The 27,260-nt window shown below is 47.3% G+C and overlaps 2 protein-coding genes across 7 annotated transcripts in view; one reads left to right on the top strand and one right to left on the bottom strand.

The window, feature by feature from the left end:
- MAST1 (microtubule associated serine/threonine kinase 1) overlaps positions 1-13,509 on the top strand; it is a 106,745-nt gene extending 93,236 nt beyond the window's left edge. For 2 of the 4 annotated variants that reach the window (XM_072991532.2, XM_072991534.2), the window contains 7 exons: positions 1,036-1,304; positions 4,003-4,206; positions 5,447-5,676; positions 5,894-6,016; positions 6,117-6,253; positions 6,479-6,666; positions 8,800-13,509. In XM_072991532.2, the coding sequence (XP_072847633.2) occupies positions 1,036-1,304; positions 4,003-4,206; positions 5,447-5,676; positions 5,894-6,016; positions 6,117-6,253; positions 6,479-6,666; positions 8,800-9,905 (2,257 nt within the window). In that variant the 3' untranslated portion in view covers positions 9,906-13,509. The remainder of the gene's footprint in view (positions 1-1,035; positions 1,305-4,002; positions 4,207-5,446; positions 5,677-5,893; positions 6,017-6,116; positions 6,254-6,478; positions 6,667-8,799) is intronic. The other 2 variants (XM_078386596.1, XM_078386595.1) reach the window with 1 other exon arrangement.
- The window catches only part of LOC110081765 (uncharacterized), a 28,440-nt gene continuing 12,574 nt past the window's right edge, over positions 11,395-27,260 (bottom strand). For all 3 annotated transcript variants that reach the window (XM_072991531.2, XM_078386597.1, XM_078386598.1), the window contains exon 2: positions 11,395-27,094. In XM_072991531.2, the coding sequence (XP_072847632.2) occupies positions 25,229-26,587 (1,359 nt within the window). In that variant the 5' untranslated portion in view covers positions 26,588-27,094 and the 3' untranslated portion in view covers positions 11,395-25,228. The remainder of the gene's footprint in view (positions 27,095-27,260) is intronic.

Genomic DNA, 27,260 nt, shown 5'->3' with positions numbered 1-27,260 from the left:
CAGCCCCACCCTTTCTGCCTATCCGATGTTCCGATTTTTGCTGCTGTTAACCAGCAGTGGGTAAAAGGAAGTCTCTAGACCAGGGTTCTTTCAAAGAGGGCCTACTTTTTTGAACTACAGCTCCCAGAATCCTCCAGCCAGAATGACGGACAGCTGAGGAATTCTGGGAGCTGTAGTCCTAAAACAAATTAAATGGTCTAAGCCCTGGGTTTGTTTGGCTTTTTTAATATATCCTAAGGACTTAGAAAAGAAAACTGGAGCTGTGAATTATTAGGGTGACTAGATGAACAATAATACTGTGGTGGAGGAAATTTCAACAAGCACAGATTGTATTAAAACTGTACTGAAATCTCCTCTTCTCAGCAATTATTAAAGGTACAGTAATCCTATCCCCTTTTAAATTTGATCACCTTATCAGTGATGAACCTGGGATATTTAGTAAGTTCATCATCTGTCTAAGCAACGCAATTGGTTAATTCAGCTATTAAATTAAACTGTATTTTCATACTATTCACCTACTAAATTAAACTGTATTTTCTTAGTAAAGCATTATTTTCATATTGTGTAATCACACTGCCTCAGAGGATTCTACAAGGGGATCCATCAATTTTATTTTCTGTGTGTAACCATTTCATGTTTTCATACAATTTCTGCTGTCTTTTTTCCTTACCAAAGAAAATCTGTTAAGGAGGGAAAGATGGAATAGCTGCACAATGATTTTTTTTAAAAAAAATGAATAGTGAAAAAAGTAGGAGATAACTTAAAGTTTAATAAATGAATGTTACCTTTTCTTCAAAGGATGGAATATCTGTCTTCATTCCCTAGCACAGTAACATGCTAGGCACAAAACAACCCCAAATAAACACTAGCAGGATCTTAGGTTTCAACCTCAGTGATTAAAATTTGCCATGACTTATTAAAACTATATATATCAATGAACTAAAGGATTCTTTTATATATATAGCTAATTTCTGGGTGATGGGTCCGGCCCCAGATATTTGGGGCTCAGCCAGCGTGCTTGTTTCTGTCTTGTAGGAAGCGTCTCTCAGCCTCAGAGTCATCGTACACTGAGAGTGATTCGAGCCCCCCACTGGGAGCGCGCCGGCGCTTTTCAGCCCTGATGGACACCAACCGCTTTGCTGTGCCACTGGAAAGTGAGAATGAGAACCTCAGCAAGGGAACCAAGGCTCCTGCAGAGAATGGGCCAGTGGGAGCTGCCCCACCAGCTGAAATCAAGGAAGGCAAGGAAGGAGCAGCAGCAGGAGATGCTGGAGCATGCCCTGCCCCTGCGGAGACCGAGGCAGGTGAGTTTTGGATGAAGGTGAGCCCAGGTGGTCTCTTCCAAGAAGCCCTTGCTCTGGTAGGTTAAGGAAAGAAGCCACTCTTGGAAGCTTCGTCCGCTTGTTAGGGTCTTGGCACATCACCTCCACATCTGTTTTCCAGGACAAAATGTATTCTCCCTCCCGTCCTCTAATGAATAGATGTCAGATGGCCTGAATGTGTTGTGGAGGAGGCAGTAGCTCGCCCCATTCAACCACTGAATAGTTCCAGATACTCTGGTTCAGTTTCCGTGTAAACCACAAATGGATATTTGGGGTTTGAGAAGCTCTGCAGTAGATGTTGCGCAATCAGCGGGAAACTCCATTTATGTCTACAGGTCCTTCTTTTTACAGGGGAGACACACTTCTGTTCTCCCAGTAAACATGTCTTTTACAGGGGTTGCAGTTTCCCAAATGAAGTTGCCGTGTTTTGTTCCTGAGAAATTCTAGACTCTCTCCCACCTTCCATTACCCTTTTTGCACATTTATTGCAGTAAGGAGAGCAACAAGGCAATGTGTCTGATTGACTGTATTTGACACAAAACTCGGGGGAAATTATTTTGATACCTTATGCAGGAATGACACCGCTGCCACCCCCACTTGCCTCCTCTGCCAGCGTTTTCTCTGTTGGACAACTTTTGATCATATCTGTGGGGTTTGGATTTAAAACATTTCATTTTGGATTGTGACTCATGGATTAGATATGTGTGTGTGTGTGTCTTACTTTGCTCCCTTGACTAGCACTTGAAAATCATCTGCTTTCTCAAAACTGCTGCTTCATTTGATTAATGGTTGAGGTGGTTCTGACTGCATAATGCCGCCAACAAAGCGGCAATGAGTGACACAACTGTCTCTGCTGAGGTTCCCCTCCACTTTCTTTATTTCCATTTTTTTCCACTTGTTTATGTGCAAGAGCTTGTGTGCTGCCTCCATTGTGCCACCAAAAAGAGGCAACACGCATGCATTTCCTTTCCAAAGAACCAAACAGACAATGGTGACTGTCTCTTTCCTACACGAATGCCCCAACATTTCAGTAAGCTTTTTTTTTTAAGTTAAGTTTTTCTTTCCTTTCCTTTCTTTTTCCTTTTCCTTTCCATTCACCTTCCTTTTCTTTTTCTTCTTCTTTTTTTGGTACACAGTTGATAAACTTATTGTAATGCAATTTTGGAAAGTTTGTGCACTTCACCAGTCTAAAGCAAGAGTGTAGACACCCCCATTTTCTCAACGCAAGAGCATTCTCTTCATCCTGTGCATTATGTAGGATTCTGATTTGATACAACTGGCACTAGTAGCTGTAATCTTCTAATGATGGTGCTGTGCTAACACACTTTGATGGTGGTGGGGAGCACTTTGGTGTGAAGACCAGACAGTGATTAACAAGCACACCTACACCTGCCAATCTGAGCTACTTGCAGCCTGCTAACAGCAAGCCTATGTTTGTATGTTGGACCTGCCATTCAGTTGCAGCTGGGCAGTTGGCCTGGTTCTCTCCCCCCCCCCCCCCGCCAGAGACAGTCATTGTTAAGTAATCCAAGGGCTCTTTGAAGTCATAAAATGTTCAGAAGAGCATATACTGCATTTATTCTTATTGTGACTTGAGTGTATGTAGGAAAGTCGGCCAATGGCTAGTTTGCATGCCAAGCCTTATCTAATATTGTATGAGGTTCTACAGCTTTGGGTATCTGGGAAATTTTAGAATTGTGAATGTCTTTAGAACCCAGGCTTTTGAGATGGAATTCTTGGGAAGAGCTGGGGGTCAGTCGGGCATGTTCTTCAGCTACTGACGTATAACACAGCAAGGCAGTAAATAGGGTACAGGGACCGCTGCCAGGCCCAACACCCTTTCAGACCCATGGTGATTTCACCCAGGCCCTTTATGAGGCACTTGGAGAGAATAAGAGGATGGGATAAGGGATGCCTTTGGATGACATCCAAGACGACATTTGGAAAAATTGATTTTGGGGGCTACAGTTTTCCAAAGGCTCCAGCCAATGCGCCAATGACCATGTGGGCTGGAGATCCTGGGATATTTTTGCCCAGAAAAGTCCATTTTTACAGCTCTATCTCTAAGGGGTTATGTATACAGAGAGAAAGGGGGGGGGTCTGTGGTTCCCTAGACAGAACAGCAGATTCTTGTAACCCCAGAACCTAATGGCATGCCTTCACATCCGTGGTGTGATGCCCCCCGTTGTGCTGTAGCAGCTTAATCTAGCCCATGCCATTGAGTTGCCTATGAAAATGGTAGCAAGCTCACAGCTTGGCAGAGGCCAGTGACGGCAGCCTTGCAGCATGGCAGCAGCAATGTCTGGTGCCTACAGTAGTATCCTTGGACGTTCACAATCATCTTCTCCTTCCTTTTTCTCACCCTCCCTGGTGGCCAAAGTGAGGCTTGGACCAGGGACTCCTCAGAGCTCCACCAGAAGACGCGACTGGAGGCCCTAGTCTCACCAGATGAGAAGATAGGGATGGGCAAGATGGCCCTGAGGGAAGGGTGTCTACCAGCCGTATGAAGAGGAGAGATGATTCTGTGGGCAGTGCGCCTGACCAAGTCCTCTGGGATGTGGTGGGGGTGGGTAGTCCCTCCCTTGGCCCTTTGGACCTTGTTTGACGGCAGGGGGTCCTGAAGCTTGGTCCTGTGATGTAGGGCTTGAGTCATCCTCCCTCTCTCTCCACTCCCCACTAGGCGATAAATCAAAAGCGGGTGACCTACAGCCCCCAAAGGAGCTGGACCCATCAGCCCCCAAAGCTACCAATGACTTGGTGCTGCGTCGGGCCCGGCACCAACAGCTCTCAGGGGACTCTACGGCTGAGAAGCGCAGCTCCCGCACAGGGGGCAAGGTCATCAAATCTGCCTCAGCTACTGCGCTGTCCGTCATTATCCCCACAGGTACGGCCCTCCTCTCCTTGCCCCTCCACCCCCCCACACACACATCCCAACACTGGCAGGCATAGCACCCTCCTGTACAAATGGCCTTCCACTCTGAGCCTGACCCCCTACACACTCTCAACCCTTCCCACCTCTGATGGCACTAGCTGTTTGTTCATCACACACAGACCTCCACCCTAAACCCTCTCCTCTCCTCTGTTGTTCCTGCCTTCCACTGACCCTTGCACAGAACTGCTCCAGCAGAGACTGGCCTGCCTATGCAGGCTGCATCCTGATCAAGCCCAGTACCACATAGGTCCTCTGACCCCATGCTAGCAAGACTAAACATACATTGTGGCAAGCACAGCTTCCCCATCCTCAGCAGATCTCTGCCTTGCTGCCCTGCATGCCCTACCCACCCTTTCACGTAGTTGCTGGGCTGTGTGTATTCTGCAATTTAAAAAAAAACTTCTCCCACTGGAAAAGTGGAATTCTGCAACCTGTGCTATCTATGCAAATGGAGCAAATTTGCATGATACCTTGTCCTTTGCATGATTTATACCTCACAGCTTTTAACTATTTTACATAGCTTATGCTTTCTTCGGTTATTGAGGAGGACAGGCAAGTGGAAGGCCTTCTCCTGACCCCTGGGGCATCTCGTTGAGTCCCCTCGTGGAGCAGGCCTTGCCCTTATACGATCAGCATATTTCAGGAGCAGCAAGAGCTAGAAATGTGCTTTTATTGTAAAATAAAAGCTGAAGTTCTCAGAAGGCTGAAAGAGGACATTGCAATATGCACGCAGCCCTTGCCTTTCTGTGACCGTGGTCCACCTTGGGTGCTCAAGAGAGAGGGAGAGGACAAGAGTTCCAGGGCGCACCACTGTTAGGATATATAATCCCTTTATCAGTGGGAAGAATACAACACTGGGCTTCATTTGCCTTTGGGGGGGCCACCAGAAGCACATAGCTCTGTCCCGCTGGATACGGATCCTCATGTGACATCCCTAAAATACTGCTCCAGCAAAATTGAATGTGCTCTAGAATACCCACCCACCCCCACTCCCCATGTACTAGGTTCTTTAGTGTTTCCCTGCTGCCGGCAGGTCCTGAGAAATGAGCAAAAGTAACAGGAGGCCAGAGCAAAACAGGCTGCCAACAACAACTGTGGGGCTAGAGCAAGGGAGGCTGCTCTTGTATGCATGTCCCATAAATCTGCCGAGGACCTTTTCCTTATCTTCCATTCTTCCTCTCTCTCCCTGCAGTGGAACAGCACAGCAGCTCTCCTTTGGCCAGCCCCATGTCTCCCCGTTCTCTCTCCTCTAACCCGTCATCCCGGGATTCCTCTCCGTCACGGGACTATTCGCCAGCTGTCACCAGCTTGCGCTCGCCCATTACAATCCAGCGTTCGGGGAAGAAGTATGGCTTCACGCTGCGTGCCATCCGAGTGTACATGGGTGACAGCGATGTCTACAGCGTGCACCACATTGTCTGGGTAAGCCTGCCCGGGTGCCTTGCTGGGCGTCCCAGTTGGCCAGGCTTGGTCGGCCACAGCACAAAAAAAGCTGCCCTCTCTTTCTTCAGTGGTTGGTGAGCTTCTGGAGGCAAGTGGCGGTGATAAGGGCCAAGTCATGGGATTCCATGGCACACAACCGCCTTGAGATTCTCTGTCTATTTCCTTCTTTCCCTAAATCTCTGTCTTCCCCTGGCAGCACGTGGAGGAAGGAGGTCCAGCCCATGAAGCCGGTTTGTGTGCAGGAGACCTCATCACCCATGTCAACGGAGAGCCTGTGCATGGGCTGGTGCACACTGAGGTGGTGGAGCTCATCCTGAAGGTAAGCAGGAGTGGCACCCGACAGGTGCTGCATGCTGATGGAAGAAGAACCATATGCTTCTGCTGTGGTGTCGCCACTAATTTCTCTTTTCTTCTATTAGAGTGGAAACAAGGTGATGGTGACCACCACGCCTTTTGAGAATACCTCCATCCGGATCGGGCCAGCCCGCAAAAGCAGCTACAAGTCCAAGATGGCCAGGAGGAACAAGAGGAGCACCAGCAAAGAAGGGCAGGAGAGGTGAGACACGGAGAGAGGGGGAAAGAAGAGGAGGAAAGAGAGCATTGAGATTTGGTCTGTGAAATACAACTGAATCCCCTTTGTGGTTAACCTCAGGGGTAGCCTGTGGTCAAAGCAGGGGAATGTCTCACCCATAAATGGCAAGGTGAGGTGAGGCTCCTCCTTGCTCAGACCACAAGCCACTAGAAGTTAACCTCCTTCCTTCCTTCCTTTCTTCCTTGTCAGTAAGAAGCGCAGTTCCCTCTTCCGCAAGATCACCAAGCAGTCGAATCTGCTCCACACGAGCCGCAGCTTGTCATCCCTGAACCGTTCACTCTCCTCCAGTGACAGCTTGCCGGGCTCGCCCACCCATGGCTTGGGTGCCCGCTCACCTACCCAGAGCCTGCGCTCCACACCAGACTCTGCCTACTTAGGTAGGTGGCCTAGGGCAATTGTGGGAGGAGGGTGATATAGCACGTTCACTCCTGGTTGGCCTTCATGGAAAGATGGATTGACCGACCATTGGCATGCTGGGAATGCTTGCTTCTTGGGGTGGAGCTGAGCTGGGATAACAGGGACTACAGTGGGGTCTCTACTTAAGAACTTAATCCGTATTGGAAGGTGGTTCTCAAGTTGAAAAGTTCTTATGTTGAATCTGCATTTCCCATAGGAATGCATTGAAAACCATTTAATCCGTATCTGCTCTTTTCCGTCCATAGAAACTACAGTGGAACCTCTACTTAAGAACTTAATCCATTTTGGAATGGTGTTCTTAAGTTGAAGCAAAATTTCCCATAGGAATGGACTGAAAACCAATTAATCCGTTTTGGCTGTTTTTTTGTTATGTAGAGGTGCATTCGTACGTTGAAGCATTAGTTCCGAACTAATGCAAAGCTGGTTAATACGTACTCTACCACTAGGGGGAGAATTTTTTTTAACCTAAGATGACCTAAGGTTAAAAAAAGAGCAGGAAAGGTTGTTTTTTTTCCTGTTCTTATCTTGGATTTCTGTTCTCAAGTAGAAGCAAAATTTAGCAAATGGAGCTGTTCTTAAGTTGGATTGTTCTTAAGTAGAGACGTTCTTAAGTAGAGACCCCACTGTAGCTCCATGTCTCACCAGGCTTGGCTCCCCTAGAAAGGGATGGCACGGCGACTGATTCCTCTTCAGGATTGACTTGTGAGAAATCCTTGCAAGGAGGGCCTTGAAACTGGGTTTATGCACCTCATCTCTGCAGGCAACACATATTGACTGGTGATCATGCCCTATGGCCCCACTCAGCAGACCTCTGACGATCATAGGATGAGTCTAGATGTAGAATTGTTGCACCGCACTCAAAGCAATTCAGCAACTCTTTTTTAGACGTCTGCTTTCTAGATGTCAGATTTTGGATCATAGTAAGCACTACCTGTACTGTATGAGGGCAAGCACTCTTCTAGCCTAGCATTCTGCTTGCAATAGTATCTTGATAAATATCCCCAAGAAAAGTCTAGAAGCAGAGTGAAAAGGCTTCCGGTATTGCTGATCCCCAAATATGGAGGTGGCAGACCACTAGTCCATGAGGGCTGGAGGCAAGCAAGGGTGACTGTCATCATGCTTTGCCTTCTAGGAGTGTACAGATCTGTGCTTTTGAGCCGCAACTCACAGGATTCCCTAGGCAGCATTGCTATGTAGGGAACCCCAGGGGTTTTACTCCAAAAACACAGATCTGCACATTCCTATTGCCTTCCCTGGACTTGTGCTCGCCATGGAATTATGGGAATTATAACAAGCAGAACTTGGAAGGAACACATTGCAAGCAACTTGGGTTCTTTTCAAGAAGAAAGGTGAGAAAGAAAGAGAGAGAGAGAGAGAGAGAGAGAGAGAGAGAGAGAGAGAGAGAGAAAGAAAGAGAGAGAGAGAGAGAGAAAGAAAGAAAGAAAGAAAGAAAGAAAGAAAGAAAGAAAGAAAGAAAGAAAGAAAGAAAGAAAGAAAGAAAGAAAGAAAGAAAGAAAGAAAGAAAGAAAGAAAGAAAGAATCTATGCTGAGATAACACCCTTTCATAACACGTAGGGCATAATGAAGTTACACTGCAAAGGTTAATGAGTGGAAGTGAAGTTACTCTTTGGGGTAAGGATGACTAACCTTTTTTAATAAAAGTTAATTCTTAAGGGCATTTAAAAATACGTTTAGGGGCATCTTGGCAGGAATTTTTAAAGTTTTGTGCCATTTTCATCAGTCTTAAGGCTTTCTTTGTCTAGCAATGGAAAAGTAATGAGCCCATGCAAGTAGTGACTACTTACTGACTCATTTCTTAAATATTGTAACAAATAAGAGGAACAAATTGCTTTTAAAAAGTAACTTTCCATATGCTGTGGCTTTAGGTTGGGAAAGGCAGGGCTGAATCGGTGCAGAAGAATTCTCTGCTGTGAATAGCTGCAGTGTGGGCAGGGTCTCTGATAGGTGCTCCTCCAGTGGGGCTGCAGGATGGGGGGGAGGCGATATCACTCTTCCCTGCCTGGGTCTGTCAGCAGTTGAGAGGTTCTGATGGGTCTCAGGATGCGTCTCTTTTTTTCTCTGCCTCCTTGCAGGTGCCTCTTCACAAAGCAGTTCCCCAGCCTCCAGCACACCTAATTCGCCTGCCACCTCCTCCCACCACATGCGACCCAGCACTCTGCACGGCCTGTCACCCAAACTGCACCGTCAGTACCGCTCTGCCCGCTGCAAGTCAGCCGGAAACATCCCCCTTTCGCCTCTGGCGCACACCCCTTCTCCCACCCAGTCCTCGCCACCGCCGCTGCCTGGCCACACGGTGGGCAGCTCCAACACTACGCAGAGCTTTCCAGCGAAGCTCCACTCCTCGCCTCCTGTGGTGCGCCCCCGTCCCAAGAGTGCCGAACCCCCTCGCTCACCCTTGCTGAAGCGGGTGCAGTCAGCGGAGAAGCTGGGCTCGCCGCTCAGTGCCGAGAAGAAGGTCGTGGTGAGGAAACACAGCCTGGAGGTGGTGCACTCTGAGTATCGGAAAGACTTCTATGGGGAGCCTGGCCTCCACAGTCTGGCCGAGTCTGATGGCGAGAGCCCCAGCGAATCGGGAGCTCCAAAGCCCCTCGCCACCCGGCGCCTGGGCAGGCAGGAGTCCCCGCTTAGCTTTGGGGTAGGAGATGGGGAGGTCGCTGCCGAGGCAAGCACCAAGACAAGGGGGGCAGAATCTCTGGTTGGGGATTGCCGAAGGAGCCAAGCAGTTCAGACCGAGGAGGCATTTTCGGGAGCAAATCGGGCCCTAGCAAAAGCCCTGAGCCCTGTTCAAGAGCACGAGCAAGGGCGAAAGGGCAGTGTGGAAGCAGAGGTGACCCCACGAGGACCTGTTCCCATTGTGCTAGAGCCGAAGGAAGCCCAAGAGCCTGACCCCCCAGGGAAGCCCGCCGTAGAGCGTTCCCAGGACAAGGCCGGCTCTCCCAAGGAGAAGTGGATCCTGGAGGTTGTGGAAGAGCACACCACACTAGGAACCTGTGCTAAGACCCCCAGTTGCCTGTGCCCAGAGGGAACCAAGAACGGACTGAAGCGAGGCTCTTCTTCTGAGGCCAAGGGGAAACGGGGACAAGAAGAGGTGCCTGTTTTGGGGTCTGGGAGCAAGTGTGCAGGAGACACCCCTCGGCCCCCACCTCCTGCCCTAGAAAAAAAGGGGGCAGCACACTGAACAACGAGAGGATGGCCTTTCTCACTCTGCTGGCCACCAGGACTACAGTCCTAGAACACCCTCCCTGTCATTGCCTTCCAGCCTCCATGGTGACAGTGGCCGCCATGGCTGTGGTGGTGCCAGTAGGGTAACCCAGTCCTACCAACCATCATGAAAGCTGGAGGGGGGCTGGTCCTGAAGCTCCCAGTAAATATGAAGGGCAGAGGCAATGACATCTCCCCCTTCCCCTGCCATCCCCTCTCCCATGAATGGCATGTCTGGTGGCTAGGCCTTGTAAAGTATCTATACATATCTCTCACTATATATATTATATTATATTATTTATATAAATATATAAATATAAATATATATATATATGAGCAAGACTACTCTATACATGAAAAGGTTAATACTGTGATCAGTCCCTCCCACTCAAAGCCTACTTTCGAAGCTTCGGGCTCCTCCTTGAAGTCTGTAGCCCAAAAAAAGAGGGGATGATTGTATAGGAAAATGAGGTTAGAACTAGAATCCTTGAAAACAGAGGATTTTGCCTAATTCGCAGTGCAAAACCCCAGTAATAATTGCCATTGCACCTGGATCTTTACAGGTGAGAAATGCATGCGAAAGGGGTGTCCATGAAAATAGGTCATTGATCAGTTGGGATTGAGAAGCTGTCCTTCACTGCCAAGATTGCCCCAGCTCTGTCAGCTTGCTTGTAGCACATATCCATGCAGGCTATTTTTTTTGTCTGAAGTAGGTGTGGAGGGGAGATACTGAATCCTTGAATGCAATATCAAGTACTAGGTTTAATACATCTCCCTAAAGTGAGCAATTTATCAGGTTGAGCGATCTAGCAAAGCAAATGGCTCATCAGTCAGTTCTTGGGGGTGCTTTCAGTCTCTTTCAAATTAAGCAAGAGCTGAGATGTGATTATGCGCAAGTGAAAAGGTCTACCGTGCTTCCATCTCTTGGGAATCCAGATGTGGCCTTTGCCAGGAAGTCCAGGTCGGGTGGTCCCCTCAAGTGGTACATCTGGGGCACAGTTAAAGGTGGCAGAGTGAGAGGAGGTAAGGAGAGCTGACCCAAGGTGGGAACCATCCCCTGGGGAACCTCACTGCAGAAGCTCAGTTGAAATGGGTTTTTTTGCTGGAGAACTCCCCAGGAGGGTGGGTGTCTTGTGTCTGGTAATGGAAAGGAATAGACAATATGGATTTTCCACCTTGGATATCAAAGTGTCCTGGGTGGGCCGCAGTATGTGCTTGATTCACAGACAGATTCTATCCCTTAGATTAGGCAGCCCTTGGCCAAATGAACAGATAATCTGACCTGGGATAAAGCAGCTTCCTAATCGAAGCTGCATCATTTACCTAAAGTTTTAGCACACTGGTGGGTATGAAGTACTGGTGAGATGAAACATGTAGTACTTTGGAGACAGATAGTCCTCCTGTTGTGATTCTGCATATGGCTCAAAGCCGTCTTTGAGGCTTATAGACGATTGCAATACTACAGTCAGAGCTCATGGGGAGATACCTACATAGATATGCACTGTTGACACATTTTAGAGGAAGAGAGAGCTATTTCCCAAAAACGTTAATATGAAAAAAAAAATCTATTTTCTCTTCCTAGTCTATAGAAATATTGAAGTAGTGTAGCTGGAACAATCAGTGATCTCCAGATGTTGGCCTCGTCAAATAATTGTGAATAAGTTGGAAAGCACAAGCTTTGCCTTTTTGCTGACAGACCAGGTGACCTGTCCCAGCCATTTGCTGTGTGCTCCCTTATTATATAAAACAGCTCTGGTGGTCCTTGACTTACTTTGCTCTTGCGCTTCAGTGGTAAGAGCTGGCACCAGGAGTTTGAAGCTACACTTCCTCTACACCAGCCTGCAGTAAAGAGTGCTGTGGCTAGTGCCATTGTTACATCTTTGGGTTAGCAGCTTCTACAAGAGAAAACCCTTCTCTTTGAGCTGCCAAGAGATCAAAATGCATGAGACCTACTGTAATGCCCAGGTCATGCATTTATGTCATTGTTGCTTGTGGGCAGTGATGTCATCATACATGATGATGGTGTTGTAAATTTGCAATGTCACTATCATGTCTAGACGTGCAATCCTGACTCCAGAGTACGCTTGCTACTGTTAGGCAGTTCTGTCCACAGTCTACGGTTTTCAGAGTTTCTGAGGCTCACACCTTCATGTATGCCTGTTGCCCCAGAAGTGAATTCTGATAGAGAAGGCAAGAGAGCCAACAGCAAAACGTTCCCAATACATCTTATATCCCTAGACCTCTTCTAGTGCTCAGTTTACTTTGAAAGTCTTGCTTAAAATTTGAAAACATAGGGAAAGGATGGGATCAATCAGAGGAACTTTGGGAAGAATACATTCCCCCCCCCCCCACATTGTCATGATCCTGTTGCTTCTGGACCTTCACCATGAAATTTGATTTGCCAACTTGGGAAGGAAGCTAAACTAAAACCCCTGAAACTTTGGATCAAATCCTGAGATTTGGCAACCCTGCCACAAGTAGCAAGACTGAATTGTTACTAGTAGGAGTATAGCACGGGTGGTCTTGATGATAGTTGTCATTACTCGGATGGAGCTTCTGCTGGGTCCAGACTTCAACCTATCTCCTGTCCTGTTTCCCACTGGTGCTCTCCTCAATCGAAGTCCCTCTGAAAGGAGAAGGACTCTATGCAATCACTACCTGGTAGTTGGTCTTTCCCCTCCCCCTTCTGTTCTCCCTGCCAATTCCATTTCTGTTCTCCTGCAACAACAGCCATGATTGACCTGTTCTGCCTCACCCATCCTGATGACAAAATTTGCTTGTTTTCCTGAAGAGAGACAGATTCCAGCTCATCAGATCTTCCACTGAGAAATAATAGGATCAGAACAGGAGATTCAGTGGTATGTCAGATCTGCTTCCTTTGAAACCTCACACCTTACATGCTGCCATTGTCATCCGGTCAAGCCAAATGCAGCCAGACACGGGCTTCATCCTTTCCTTTATTAGCCAGTTAAAAAGATCCTTAGTACATGGCAGCTGAGCTGTGGTGGGCTTTGTGGGCATGAAGACATATGCCTGGCCCATAGGCATCCTCTCTCTACAAAGTGACTGTGATCTAGTGCAATGGGTAGGCCCCACGGGTTTTCTCCAATTGAGTGTAGGGACGGAGCAGGAGTTGTGTTGTGGAGCTGAGGGGCACAACCCTTAAATGGCTGAGGTAGGCACAGGCGAGTGTGGAAAGCATTTTATTGGCAAGACTCATTTTCTCCCTTAATCCAGAGCTCCTGGTCCATAATTACAAGGGAAGAAAGCACCTGGGGAGCAGGAGGAAAACCCCACTCCAGCCTAAACTCTCCACCAAGTTGGGCTACCTTGCAGGGAGTCTGTGTACATGATTGCTGGCTCCTCGAGATTGGACATGCATGAATGTTTGGTGGAGGAACCCAGCCATGTTGGCATCTGTCTGTAATATGAATAAAGGTATGTATCCCACTTCCCAGGTCAAGAACATAAAAAGTGGACAGCCGCAGTCTGCCTGCAGAGTCTCTTCTGGGCCGTCATATGTGTTTCCAGGCTTCTTCAGGCAGACAACTTGTTATGTTAATAAACCAACCTGTACAGGACGCCTGGCCTTTTACCATCTCTAATTGCTGAGCCTGTGGGATGGGGAGTGGCATGGGTGAGGAAAAAGGGATCAGTGGGCATCAGAGAATTCCCATCCTCTTACTCCCCAAAGTCCACATGGGAGAAGCAGATTCAGGAGAGACCAGACACATTGGTTTGGGGTGGAGGGGGTCTTCACCCTTCTGTCCTCAAGGGTGTGGAATTGGGCTCAAAAGAAAAGTTGCCTCAGTTCGGCCTGACCAAGGGCCCTAGGAGTCAGGGGGTTGGTTGATGCCCCCCAAGCTGCTTTCTCCCTCCCATGTGCTGCCCTCGTCACATGGCTCCCTAACAATTTCCCCTCTTCAGCCCTCAGGCCTCCTCCCTCTTGTGTGGGTCTGGCTTCCATCCAGCAGCCTACAGCCCAGTGATTATATAACAGTGAGGGCGGTGTGCCAGGACGTTAGTAATACAAACAAGGCAGCCATTGTGCATGTGAGACTCCTCTCACACGGCCCTCAGAGCCAAAACAAGGAAACTGGGGCAGAATGACCGATGCAGCAGCAGCCAAGGCCCAGCTCATTGACAGCTTTTTTGTTTTGTGGGGCCCAGTTTGAGGCCTGGGCTGCCCGTACAGCAGAGCGAGTGAGTGGACTCCCTCAGCAGCAGCATAGATGATCTGGCACGGTTCATCGAGGCCTCTTGCGGTAAAGAACGAGCTCTGCTGAGTCAGCCTGGTGACTCTGGAGTTGCCTGCTTAGATAAGCAGTGGGGCTTGATTAGGTCCAATCTCTGCCCATTCTTAACTATGCCATGGCACTCTATAGGACGTCGTCCAGGTCAGCCCTACTGCTCTGCAGAGCACACTGGGGGTGGGGGTGGTAACAGCCGACCTGGCAACCTCCTGGCCTGGACTCCACTAGTCCTCTGCCACACTTGTCCTGTTCTCTTTGAATTAGCCTGAGGGCGCCATGACATGGCAGGACACTCTCCCACTGCCCGTGTTAAAGGAAGGTTGGACGGATGAACCAATTTACTTTGCATATGGACTGGGAGGCGGTGGTGTTATTCTTAGTGGGATTTTTTTTTCTTTAGTCAGCTAAATGTCTTGGGCTAGCCCTGTGTTTAGTTACCTAATGCACACCAGCCCCTTTCTAGCCACTTGGTCTCCAACTGCCATGTTTGGCCAGGACCAGGCCGGAATAAAGATTACCGGAAGAAATGTCAACAACCTCAGATATGCGATACCACTCTGATGGCAGAAAGCAAGGACTTAAAGAATCTCTTACTGAGGGTGAAAGAGGAGAGCACAAAAAATGGTCTGAAGCTCAAAAAAAAAAAAAAAAAAAGATCATGGCCACTGGTCCCATCACGTCCTGGCAAATAGAAGGGGAGGATATGGAGGCAGTGACAGATTTTACTTTCTTGGGCTCCATGATCACTGCAGATGGTGACAACAGCCACGAAATTAAAAGACGCCTGCTTCTTGGGAGAAAAGCCATGACAAACCTAGACAGTGTCTTAAAAAGCAGAGACATCACCTTGCCAACAAAGGTCCGCATAGTCAACGCTCTGGTTTTTCCAGTAGCAATGTAAGGAAGTGAGAGCTGGACCATAAAGAAGGCTGACCGCCAAAGAATGGATGCTTTTGAATTGTGGTGCTGGAGAAGACTCTTGAGAATCCCCTGGACTGCAAAGAGAACAAACCTGTCCATTCTGAAGGAAAACAACCCTGAGTGCTCACTGGAAGGCCATCTCATGAGAAGACTCCCTGGAAAAGACCCTGATGTTGGGAAAGTGTGAAGGCAAGAGGAGAAGGGGATGTCAGAGGGTGAGATGGTTGGACAGTGTCATTGGAGCTACCAACATGAATCTGACCAAACTCCAGGAGGCAGTGGAAGACAGGGGGGCCTGGCGTGCTCAGGTCCATGGGGTCACAAAGAGTCGGGCACGGCTTAATGACTAAACAACAAAAACATATGGGGCCATCATAGGAATAAGGGCAGTGTGCAATTGATCAGGAGGGGAGAAGGAATGTGTGCCCTTTGCTCCTTATTGTGCATTGTATTCCCAATCCTGGGGGTGGGGTGGGGGAGACACCAAGGCAGAACTTCCCAAAGGGTCGGGCTCATTATCCAAGGTTTGCCTTGGTGCTCCCATTTTAAAGGACTCCTATTATCTCTAAGAAACAGAAGACTACTTACTTGTTTTATAAATACCTCACCACTAGCCCTAAGCAAACTTCTTAACAAATTAAAGGACAGCCCTACAATGAGAAATGTCAGCCGTTTACAGTGGTACATCTTGGGGTACTAAGAACCCATATGATCTGTGGAACCTAATATGCCTGGAAATGATCTGACAAAAGAATTGAAATTGTACAAGAGCCCACAATTTTTGCCTGCTTCTCAGAGAATTCCCTAGTGTATTGTGCTCTGTGTTGATCAGTGGACATGTCAACCTAGAGGACCAAAATGCCTTGAGCTGGCCTTGCATGCAGGTTTCTCCACTGCAGATATTGCCATTACCAGCTGATTTTCCCAGACAGCTTCAGTGCACTGTTGAAATTATATGTGTGTAAAGAGGACATACCTCTTTTGGACTCTACTCTCCAAAGGGAAAATTAACAAGATACAATATATTAATAGTGTGGGCCCTGCCCCGGTTCCAATATATCCCCAGTTCATATCGATCAAATGGTTTCCATCAACCTTAGGTAACCCAGGTATCCTTAGACTGCAAAATCCAGAAATCTTGGCTGCACACCTGGTGGTGAAGGTTTCTGGAAGTCTTAGTCCAAGAACACCTGGGTTATCTAACGTTGGGAACCACTGATATAAATGAATTGAAAAGTGAAAAATCAGTTTTGTAGTTGGAGATGATCATTACTTATAGGGAGCCCTAAGAGCAAAATTCAGATGTATATCATCTGGCACAAGCCAGCCTTTCACTTGAAATTGCAAAGTTCACCCTGCAACAAACGAGCAAGATTTGGTACTCATTAATTCTGTATATAAGAAAGCAGTACTACTGGACATAATATGGTGTCTCAATTTACTTTTTGTGCCAACTCTGAAATTTCCAGTCATCTTCAATAAGACAGAAGGTCTTGTTCTCACCTGCATTCTCTAATCCCATTCCGCCTTGATCTCTTTCCTAAGCTAGCCCTACACTCTGGAAAGTATGAATTCCTGAGCACATGATGCAGTTCATAATAGCAACATTTCCACAGGGGTGTTGGTTAAGATGCAGTCCACCAGGAATGATTAAGTTGCCAAGGCTTCTCTGTAGACACCCATTAAGTACGGTACTTACAGAAAAATGCAGACTGAGCTGTCACCAGCTCCTTGACTTCCAGGGTGACTCAGCAGTGCCTGGAAGGCTGCCACTTCTGAAGAGAAAAGGTGACCATGCAGTCACCTGGATCCTAGCAGCATGCGGGGGTGACTTCATCCTGTTATTGGGTCATTCATCTTCTCTTGGTTCATGGTGCTTCTGCTCACTACTGCCTCATGGCCCAGATTCTCAATACAAGTTTCAGAGAGGCAGTGAACAAGAACAACACTACCACACTGGTAATAAGATTGTCTAAAACACTATAACCTGCACAGCATAGGCAAAGACCATGCATGGTCAACTTTTCATGTGAATCAGCTTAATTGTGAATGTTTCTGACTTTCAAAAATAGACAGGAAGCACACACATCCTCCTCCCTGCCGCACCTATCCTGCTTTCTGTGCAAATCTACAAAGGACACCTACGTCCACACTCAGACCAGTGTTTTAAACTAGTGTTTTGCTAGCTTTTCCCACTGCAGCAACATTTCACAGAACTACTCAGATCACCAGATTCACAAGGTGAGCATATAGGTTAAATACACATAATCCGATATATACTTTGTATAATTTGTTCAGAACCTTGCCTACATTACTAATCTCATAAGACCGGAATGAGTAATTTATGGCTCTCCAGATATTTGAGTCTGATTCCCAGAATATGTAAAATAAGCAATGGGGGAAAATTGATCAGTTCCTCCAGTGGTTGTAGGTCATATGCTGCCCTGTTCTGAGAAGAAATGGACTACATGTCCACCTCATGTAGCATCACATTTCCAACCAGTTTCCTCTGAAATAGGGCAAAAAGGCAGCAATTCTCAATTTCTGTCCCCAGCAGCTTACAGTCAAGGGTAAACTACTTCTGTAGTTGGAGGTTTCATTATGGAGAAGATAGCATTGCTTTCAGTAGCTGAAATTCTGTTACATAACTTACCCCACATAAGGCTAATTTTTCAGAAATTAAAAATTCCCAGTCCCCACTAACGGTGTGAAAGACTCCCTTGGAAATCCCTGTCATCATGAGGAAACCATTGGGGGGCCCTGCGGTGGAGGACCATCTACAATTTCCATAAATTGCCATTGCCAGTAAAATCATCTTGGTGGTGCCAATTTTCAGAAATTGAAGACTCCGCCACCTCCCAGTCCTCAATGGCTTCTCCATGACGAAAGGGATCTCAAAGGAGCCTCAGAACCTTTGTGGGTGGGTGAGAGAGAATAAGAAATTTTAAAATTTCCAAACACTGCTTCAGCTCATGTCATCCTCAGCCTTACAGTGTAACTTGTGACAAAAGTATCCAGAACTAACTGTTGAAAGACATCTAAAGCCAATTGTCATCACCATCAAGGAAAGACTGGAAGTGACCTGTGGGTTGGGGAATGCATCACAGCATATTTTATTCAATCTTGTGTCATTTTGAGTTGCATGCCTACCAGAGGAATACACTGCTGAAAGGCAAGATATGTTTCAAAACAACACTTAGGTAATTAACACGATAGACCAGTCCACCCAGACTATTCAGGAAGAACTGAGGGGGCACACCTCTTTGAGAAACAAAGAGAAGGTAATGTAGGGGCAATCCCAGATATACCTGATGTTTCGAAAGCAATATTTCAAAACATTTGCAGCAGGGTTATTTAATCTGAACGAAGCCTGAAATGGGATGAGTACGAACTGAATTTGTTTAACCTAGTACAATATGATTTAATTAACAAAAATGAAGAATGAAATCTGCACTATGAAAACACAAAAGCTTCTTTACCTAAATTAATGTGGCATGAAGCTGCTCCTTAATCTTCCCAGTGTGGCAGTTTTACTGACTTATTCTATGATTGGTGAGGGCTTAAGACAATCTTCAGCCTTCCTCTCTGAACTTCAGAGAACAAAGGAAGTTGAACAGAAATTAAATAAACAGTTCTTTCTAAGAGTGTGTGAACCACAAGGCACAAATGGCCAACTGATGCTACAGTTTTACAGTAGCTATAATACAAAATTCAGAGGCTGGGTTACAAAAGGACTAGGAAGTTCTGTTTCTTTGGTCATGTTAAATCCCAGCTCTCATTCCTATGCCATTTACCTAGATGCCTGCCACCATGTTTATTAAATATTGCTGCACAAGAGTGCAACAATGATATTGAGCTGGTAGAGCAAATCAACATTCTATCAGAAATTCTAAAAATGAGGACAGCTCTCCCCAAAATTATAGCTTTAAAACCAGACTTTGGATCAGCAACAAATTAGGCACAGGTGTAAGCAAACACCTTGCTCTGTGCCAAATTTGAATATGTTTGGGCCAAGGGTTTTTGAGGTATGGATTTTTTAAAGTAAAGCTTTCCCCTATTTAGAAATAGATGGCACTAAACATCCCCAGATTTCAAACAGATCACATAAATTGAAAAAGACCAATCTTGCTTATTTTGAAAGAGAATAGTTGGCCCCACTGGTTTTTTTAATTTAGAAAGAATTCAGGCTGCAGGGGCTGAAATACTGATTCTCAAAAAGGGGCTTTAAAAACGAAAAACAGCTACTTTGTTAGAAGACTGAGCAGGTCTGCCAAAGGCTAGCCAGCAGGAGCTTCACCATATGAATCATTGTATACATTCATGAGATGGGGGAGAGAGATATTTGCCGTATATGCCAGTGTACAAGATGACTTTTTTGGCCCCAAAAACGTTCCTCCAAGTGGAGGGTCGTCTTGTACGCTGGGTGCACTTCATTTGGGCCAGGAAGGAGGTGCCGCCACTGCCGCCATCACTGAGTAAGTGACGCGGGGCTGCGCCAGCCGGAGAGGAAGGCAGGTGGGCAGGCAGGCGGTCGGTCCGGAGGGAGGAAGGGAAGCAAAGCCGGCCATGCCTGAGCAGCCAGAGCCCGCTGCCCCACGCCACTGAGCCCGCTCGACCACACGCCGCTGGAGAGCTGCTTCTCCTTCCCCTCCTCCTCCTCCACCACCCGCTTCCCTTCCCTTCTCGCCGTTGCAGCTGAGCGAGCTGTTCTGCTCGCCTGCGCGCTGCCGGAGAGCTGCTTCTCCTTCCCCTCCTCCTCCTCTGCCGCCCACTTCCCTTCCCTTCTCGCCATTGCCGCTGAGCCAGCTCGCCCACTTGCTGCCGGAAAGCTGCTTCTCCTTCCCCTCTTCCTCCTCCGCCGCCTGCTTCCCTTCCCTTCTCGCCCTTGCCCCAAAAACATGCCTCCAAGTGGGGGGGGGGGTCGTCTAATATGCCCAGTCGCCTTGTACGGCGGCAAATACGGTAGAAAGAAAGGTTGCAGAAACAAACTGAAAAAACAGATTTTATTTTAAAAGTTTTTTTAAAAAACTCTGCTTTATAGAAAGTAATGGAGTGACAGTCCTCTAGAAAGGGGGATATGGTATTTTGCTGTGTATCTTCAGTAAATCCCTAGATTTCTGAAACCAATCTCCTCATATATGTTTTCAAATGGGCGATCAGATCTATATATCTGGGGCAATCTGAACTTTTGACCCTGTCAATCAGGATGTAAGTAGCTGACTCTTTTAACTCCTTCCTGGCCAAACAGGCTTATCAGAATCATGTTTCCAAGAGGGTTCTGTGTCTCGTTATGAAAACGGAGATACAAAAAGATTATTTTAAAAAATAATGCAAATATTTCTAAATATGTATTTTAAAATAATCCAGAACAAATATTCAGAAGCTCACTTGTTTAAGCTGTGGAATTAATGCTTTTTGCTTTGTGGCTGGGGATGGGCTTACATGATGTTAGCAGAGCTTTGGTGCCTATATCCTGTCGTAGTCTCCTGTCAAAGTCTCCATTCCATCCATCTTGTCACTATACAATTGCGTGACAATTAAAGATAAACTTCAAAGATGTTATGTCCCATCAAGTAACTTTTGATATGTCGTGACCATATGACTTAATGACTTCCAAAATTTCCTATCATTCACAGCTCTACTTAGATCTTGCAAACCAACATCTTGTGTTACTTTGTTTTGTCTTCCTACTGCCTCTTCACCAGCAATATTGTCTTTTCCTGTAAGTTCTGTTCAGATCTTGCAAACTAACAGCTATAGATTCTTTTGTCAAGTCAACCTACCCCAGGTTAGGTCTTCCTCTTTTCCTACCGCCTCCTTCACTTTCCCAAGCAACATTGTCTTTTCCAGTCAGTTCTATATTCTCATTATCAGTGCAAAGATTTTTTATTAATTTTTGCTCTAGTGAAAGTTCAGAGTTGACTTGATTGAGCATCTACTTTTCTGCTTCTCTGGCTTTCGCATCTGTACAGCTCTCCTCCAACACCACATTTCAAATGAGTTGGTTTTCTTTCCTCTGTCTTTGCTATGTATCTTTTATGTAGTATAGATGATTTTAGCCTTGGTTTCAAGTAACAGTCTTTGCTAACTCCCATCTCCTCCTTTTTATTTCAAAAGGCGAGGGAACATATTTTGGAAAACATACAAGCAACATGTTTGTAGAGCAATGGTTTGGAAACTGGAATATATTTTTCTTGACTAGATTCATGCAGAGTGGGCATGGTAACGTGAGTTTACCTGAGATGAGAAAGGGTGTGTATGTTTCTTTATCAGTACTCCAGCACTGGAAGCATTCAAGGGAAATTTAGACAACCACCTGGCAGATATCCTTTGATTTGATTTTGTATTCCTGCATCGAGCAGGGGGTTGGACTCGATGGCCTTATAGGCCCCTTTCAACTTCACTATTCTATGATCACATCATATGTGTTGTAAACATTCACACTTTCGTTCCACCTTTTCATTAAGTCCAAAACACTCCTTCAAAATATTTTGGCACAAAGGGCCCACAGTAACCTCCCAGCTGTTTTTGGTTTCTGTTAGGATTTTATGTAGTTTATGTACACGTAAAATTTCCATTTTAAAAAGATAGGAAATTCAGTGCTTCAGAAAAACACCTCCTGTTTATAAATATGGGGTATTGTGCTTCTGTATCCATGATTCAAAATGACAGGAAATAGCTCAATATTGCTGCACAATATCATGCTCAGATTGTCAACAGAGAAAAGGATGCCAGCTTGGACAAAGGGCAGCCTGAATGTTGATGACACCCATGTCAGCACTCAATAAGGACTATAGGATGCTCTTATGTTTATTGCCATTCACAAAAAGACACCAAGAAAATCCCAGAACCTGTCTCCTATTTTCATCAGTTAACCACTTCTTGCCCAAACACTATTCAATTGTCAGGGGCTCTTTTTCAGTAAGCTCCCTAGGTGTCAAATGCATAGAAGAAATGGTGGTGAGCACAAGAGGGTATCCTGTAGACCATCTTGACTGCTAGTATGGATGTCATCAGCATTCAGGCTGCCCCTTTGCTAGGTAAAGTTCGGCATCCTTTTTTTTTTTTTAGCTGACAGTGCAGGTATGATATTGTGCAGCCATACTGGGCCATTTCCTGATACAGAAGCACAATGTCCCACATTCATAAACCAGAGTGTGCGTTTTTGAAGAACTGAATTAGCTCTGCTCCTAACATCTAGAAGCTAAATGGCTGTAGCTTTCCAACACAATTTTATCCCTGTTAAGGGGAAGACTGCTTCCGAACTGCCTGCATATAGACTGCTGATAAAAGGTTACAGGAAACAAGTTGAGTGGCCTTGTTGCCTCACCTCTTAGAAGCAAAAAGACAGTGCCAGCCCAGCAATGCCCTTGGAATCAGGCAGCTCACCAAAAAGAAACAAGAAAAGAAAAAACAACAGCTTGCTGGTCTATCAAGCTGTCAATATTGAGCACTACAAAAAGCACGTGGTTCCCAATCCTACATTGCCTCTTCCTGGTTATCCTCTTCGCCACTCAAGTCTTTTACCCCAGGCAGCAGCTGCTGCTGTTGCTGCTGCTACCATGGCAACGTAGACTAGGCTTTCCGATGGGCCAGCTTTCATGGTACTATGCTGGCTTCCCAGCACCCTCAAGCGCTGTGTGCGCGCATATGCCTGTGTGTTATGTGCAGGCAGGGAGGGGAGGAGGAGTGGATGACCTACTTTTGATGGCACTTTCTTCTCAGCCCTGCTAATCATGGATAATCATAGCCTGACCCAGAGACACAGCTGAATGAGGAGGATATAGTTCTGAGCAAGAAGCCCGTCGCCTTGCAAGAAGCCAGATGACGAGTGCAGAGTTTAAGGGAGGGGCCAGCATGACCATGGTTCAAGCTTCCCACCATGTTGCAAGTGTCTTGCCCTACCTGTGGCCACCTTAGAAGGACACCAAAGACTTCCAATGGAGGTCAGCTCTTGATATATAAAGCTGACTCTTCAGCATCCAAGGAGTCACAGGCAATGAAGCCCACAGGCCATTTGACATACTTGTCCCACATTCATATATCCTTTGGGGGGGGGATTGTCTATCCTAACATTGGGAAGGCACCCCCTCATTTCAGGCATGAGCTGTTAATGGCCCTTGGTGCATAGTGTCTACAAAATATTGTGTGCCTCCAGGATTAGATCACAATACCCTTCATCCATTCACCACCTGCAAGAAAGGAGTAACTGTAGAAATCATACGCCATAGCTAAACAGAATGCCCATATTGAGATATAGGGCACCTCTGCATCTCAAATGTTATGGGAAGAACAAAAAGGGAGTCTGAGTGACCTCAGGCATGTGGCCATTTGACTAGCTGCTGCTGGAGACAGGATACCCGGCTGAACGCAGTGTGTTTGATCCAGCTGGACTCCTCCCGGCTCTCGTGGTCTATGCAACTCGTAGAAGCAGCCACCCAGAATTCTGTACCCAACTGTGGAGCTTGGCTTTTCCCTTGTAATTTAAAATATAATCGGATTACCCTCTACATTTTCTGAATGCTATACCATCAGAAACCTTTTCCTGAGATTAAGAGAGTTTGTCTCAAAAATAAAATCAACCTACATTGGGTTTAAGTGGCTGGAAGCAGAGTCCAGGAGACAAGAATCCATACCCCATTCTTCCCCATCACCTTCTCAAATACTCCTCTCTAACGCCAGTAGCACCACCAATACCACTAAGCTTTCTCAGCATTCTGTATCCTCAGCACACCAGGAGATTAAATTTTGCACCCAAAGCGCAGGGAACAAAGTCACAGATCAAGCTCTCTCCACAAAAGCAGGTCCGACTTTGAACTCTACGCAGCAAGTATGCTGCTACTAGGTGATGTCAGATGGACAGACCATGTTGTGCCAATAGCACCGAGAGAACTGCCCTGCTGACTCATCCTGTACGGGACTAAACGCTGACCTCTAACGCCCTGCATGGCTTGGGACCAGGAAACATCCTTTACCATGTCCAGCTGGAGTTATGCCAAGTGGGGTGAAATCAGAATCTTCCACAAGAAGAGCCCCAGCTGTTGCAGCTCCTCAACACGGGATTTGTTGTTTTTTTTTTTTCTATCACACTCATCTTATTGCTAGTCCCTGCCTCAATTTTTCATCCACAGATTAAGACATCCTTATTGCTATCAGGCATTTTCGGAATAAATTCTGAGCTTTACAATGTTCTTCTATGTATCTTTTAGTTCAAACATTTCAAATACCGGTAACTTATTACTTCCACATTCTTCTCCCACCCACCCCCGTTTCTCTCTCTCTCTTTTGGTATACATTTTCATGTTAACCATACTGTGGGCCTGTTGGACAAAAAGGCATGATGCAAGTGCATGGAAAGAGGCAAACACCAAAGTATAGTGAAGTCCTGCCTGCCTTTTTTTTTCCCTTGCTTCAATGCACTGCTTCATCTCTCTTACCCTCTGTGCCAATCCCTTCCCACTCCCAAGCAATACTCAACAACATCTAAGGATTTCTTAAGCCAAGGTTTGTTTTTTTTAAAATCATTTATTTCAATATTCAAAAACACAAATATCGCTGTTCAATCAAACAGTTCCTGACAGAGAAAAACAATGTAGTCCACTGGCAATCCACCAGCAGTCCTGGGTGTAGGAATCCAGGGGCCCCCATGCCAGCCAGGATGGACGAGGTACCCACTTTTCAGTGCTCTTGGTTGATTACAAACATCAAATCTGCTCTCAAGTAACAGTTATCTTGCAGTATCTTGCACTTGAGCTCCATGAAATGTATTCTGCCTACATACTCCCCAATCCTGGGACCTAATGAACTGGGGATCTCACCGTCCCATGCATCCTTCCAGTGATCCTATAAAGATGTTGCCTCACCCAGAACTCTGTAGTTCCACAGTCTCGCTTCTCACAGGACCCCTTTCTTAAGTCCCATCGTGCTCCACAGTTCCGACTCCCGAGATGCTGCAGTCTACAGTGCTGGAGTCTAAGCCAATCGAGGGCGGCTCCTCTCCTCCCCAAATCCAAGGCTCACCTGGTCTTCAGGTTGAATTCTTTTCTTATACAACACCCAAGGTCAGTTTTAAGAAAAAAAAACATTAAAAAATAACCCGAAATCGTTACCCACAACGGAGTCCTCTTCAAGTGGGCCTGGAGCCGTCCCCGTGGCAACCATCCTCCCACCGGTTGACGTGGTCCTTTGGAACCGAGTTCTCCAAGGGGAGCCCAGCGGTGCGGCCCAAAAGTCTCTCCAACGTACTGCCTGAGGCGGGGGGCTGCTCATTGAGAAGCAACGCTTGCCGCACCAGGGCTGACATCTCCTCGTGCTGACTGGTATCCCATTCTGGTGTGGTGGGAGTCTCCTGACAGCAGCCAGTTGGGGTAGTGCTAGAGCCAGGGAATGGCTCCTGAATGCCGCTGCTATGTGCCCGGCACTTAAGTCGGAGCTTGTGAGGCAGAGCCGCTGTCTTCACGTCGGGATGGGTATCCAGCGGTACTGGAAAGGGTGTAGGTGAACATCCCCAACTGGGCTCCTCGCCGCTGTCCTCACTGGTGTAGCCCTCGAAGGGGGATCTGGGCTCTGGAACTTTCCTTATGTGGTCAGTCTGGGACAGCTCCCCCCCTTCCAAATAACCGGAGGACGCACTATAGCTCTGGGACTTGGAGCAGTAGCTGTGGTGACCCTGTAGCTCTTCCTGTTGGCACTGGGCCTCACGGTCCATGCAGGGGCTTGTTGGTGCCTCAGCAGTACAGCCTTCTGCCTGCTCCTCCTGTTCAAGAAGCAAGGGCTGGGGAGCTGCCACTGCTGTAAAGCCATTGGCACTGAAGAGGATTACACCCCGAGGAACTGGGCCCTTGGGCTCCAGAGGGTGCTGTAATGGGGCCTCCCCGTAGGCTCGGCTTACTGCCTGGGCCTCCCCAAGCGTTTGGGGCACCGGGCTGTCCCGAGACGAGCCATCCGACATGTCGGAGAGGGAGCCCCGTGGGGAATACTTGGAGACAGACACGCTGCCGCTGTCCCGGCTGGACTGCTCAGTTTCTGAAGAGTCCTCTGAGTGGTGGGCCCGGGAGAGAGGGCCGGCGTACATGCTGCTGTCGTTGCTCCCGTATAAGTGTGCAGTGGCGTTGGTGCTGGCGGTGCTCAGCTGCTGGCTCTTCTCCATAAAGGCTGCCGTGCTGATGAGGCCGAACCGCAGCTTGAGTTGCAGCAACTCAGTCTTTAGCCGCACATTCTCCTCATTGAGGGCCAGCACTCGGTTTTCCAGGACCAGGTCATTGAAACGGCGCTTCTCCCGGGAGCGTTTAGCAGCCTCGTTGTTCTTCCGACGCTTTTCCCAGTAGCTGGCGTCCTTCTTCTCGTCAGAAATAAACTCTCGCTTTCGCCTACAGTTGGCATTGGGCTTGCTTTTCAGTGTCCGGGCTCGCTGGATCATGCCCTCGTGAGGGAATCCAGGAAAGCTCCCTGCTACGCACAGAGTAGGTGAGCTGAGGCTCTCCATCGGGTGGAGAGAAGGGGCAGGAACACCCAACGCCCAAATGTGCTTCGCTCCGTTTCACCTCTGGCAGCGTCCGCGGTGGCAGCAACCTTTGCCGGATCAAATGGTTCTTTCCTGCCCTGTGTCCAAAGCTGTTACCAAAGCCTTAGAACCAGGGGGTGCAGTTTCCAGTTTGGCCTTGAGCCGTCCTCCAGTCAAACGGGCTACGGGCTCCCAGCGATGTGAAAGGAACTCTCTCGTGCAAGGAGATCATCTTCCAGGAGACCCACTGGGACGGTGCTTTCCTTCTGACTCGCAGAGGCTGAGGCAGTTCAGGATTCTGCCGGTCTCTGTACAGGGCTGGGAGGCTTCTTCTCCTTTCCTTCCCTGGAAAACGGTGAGGCTTTGCAGCTAGACTCCCACGGACAGACGGACGGCAAGAGCAGAGATGCGACAGGGCGGCAAGTGTGATGTGAAGTGAAGGGAGTCACTGTCAACCGCTGTGCCGGGCCCAGAAGGTACCAGAAACGCCTAAGGAGGAAGGACACAAAAGGAAGGTGTTAAACATCTCTGCCCAGTGCTGTCACACACCCCAGGCACTGCTTACATAATCCAGCAGGTTCAGACAGTGTTGTGGAGAATCCTGGCATGTATGGGCCACACCCTGCATTCTAGTTCATGCTGAAAGAGATCTGCA

Source organism: Pogona vitticeps, chromosome 2, assembly GCF_051106095.1.
Source record: "Pogona vitticeps strain Pit_001003342236 chromosome 2, PviZW2.1, whole genome shotgun sequence".
In the NCBI taxonomy this organism is placed as follows: domain Eukaryota; kingdom Metazoa; phylum Chordata; class Lepidosauria; order Squamata; family Agamidae; genus Pogona; species Pogona vitticeps.
Note: the sequence above shows the minus strand (reverse complement) of the source record. Positions and strands in the feature narration are given on the sequence as shown.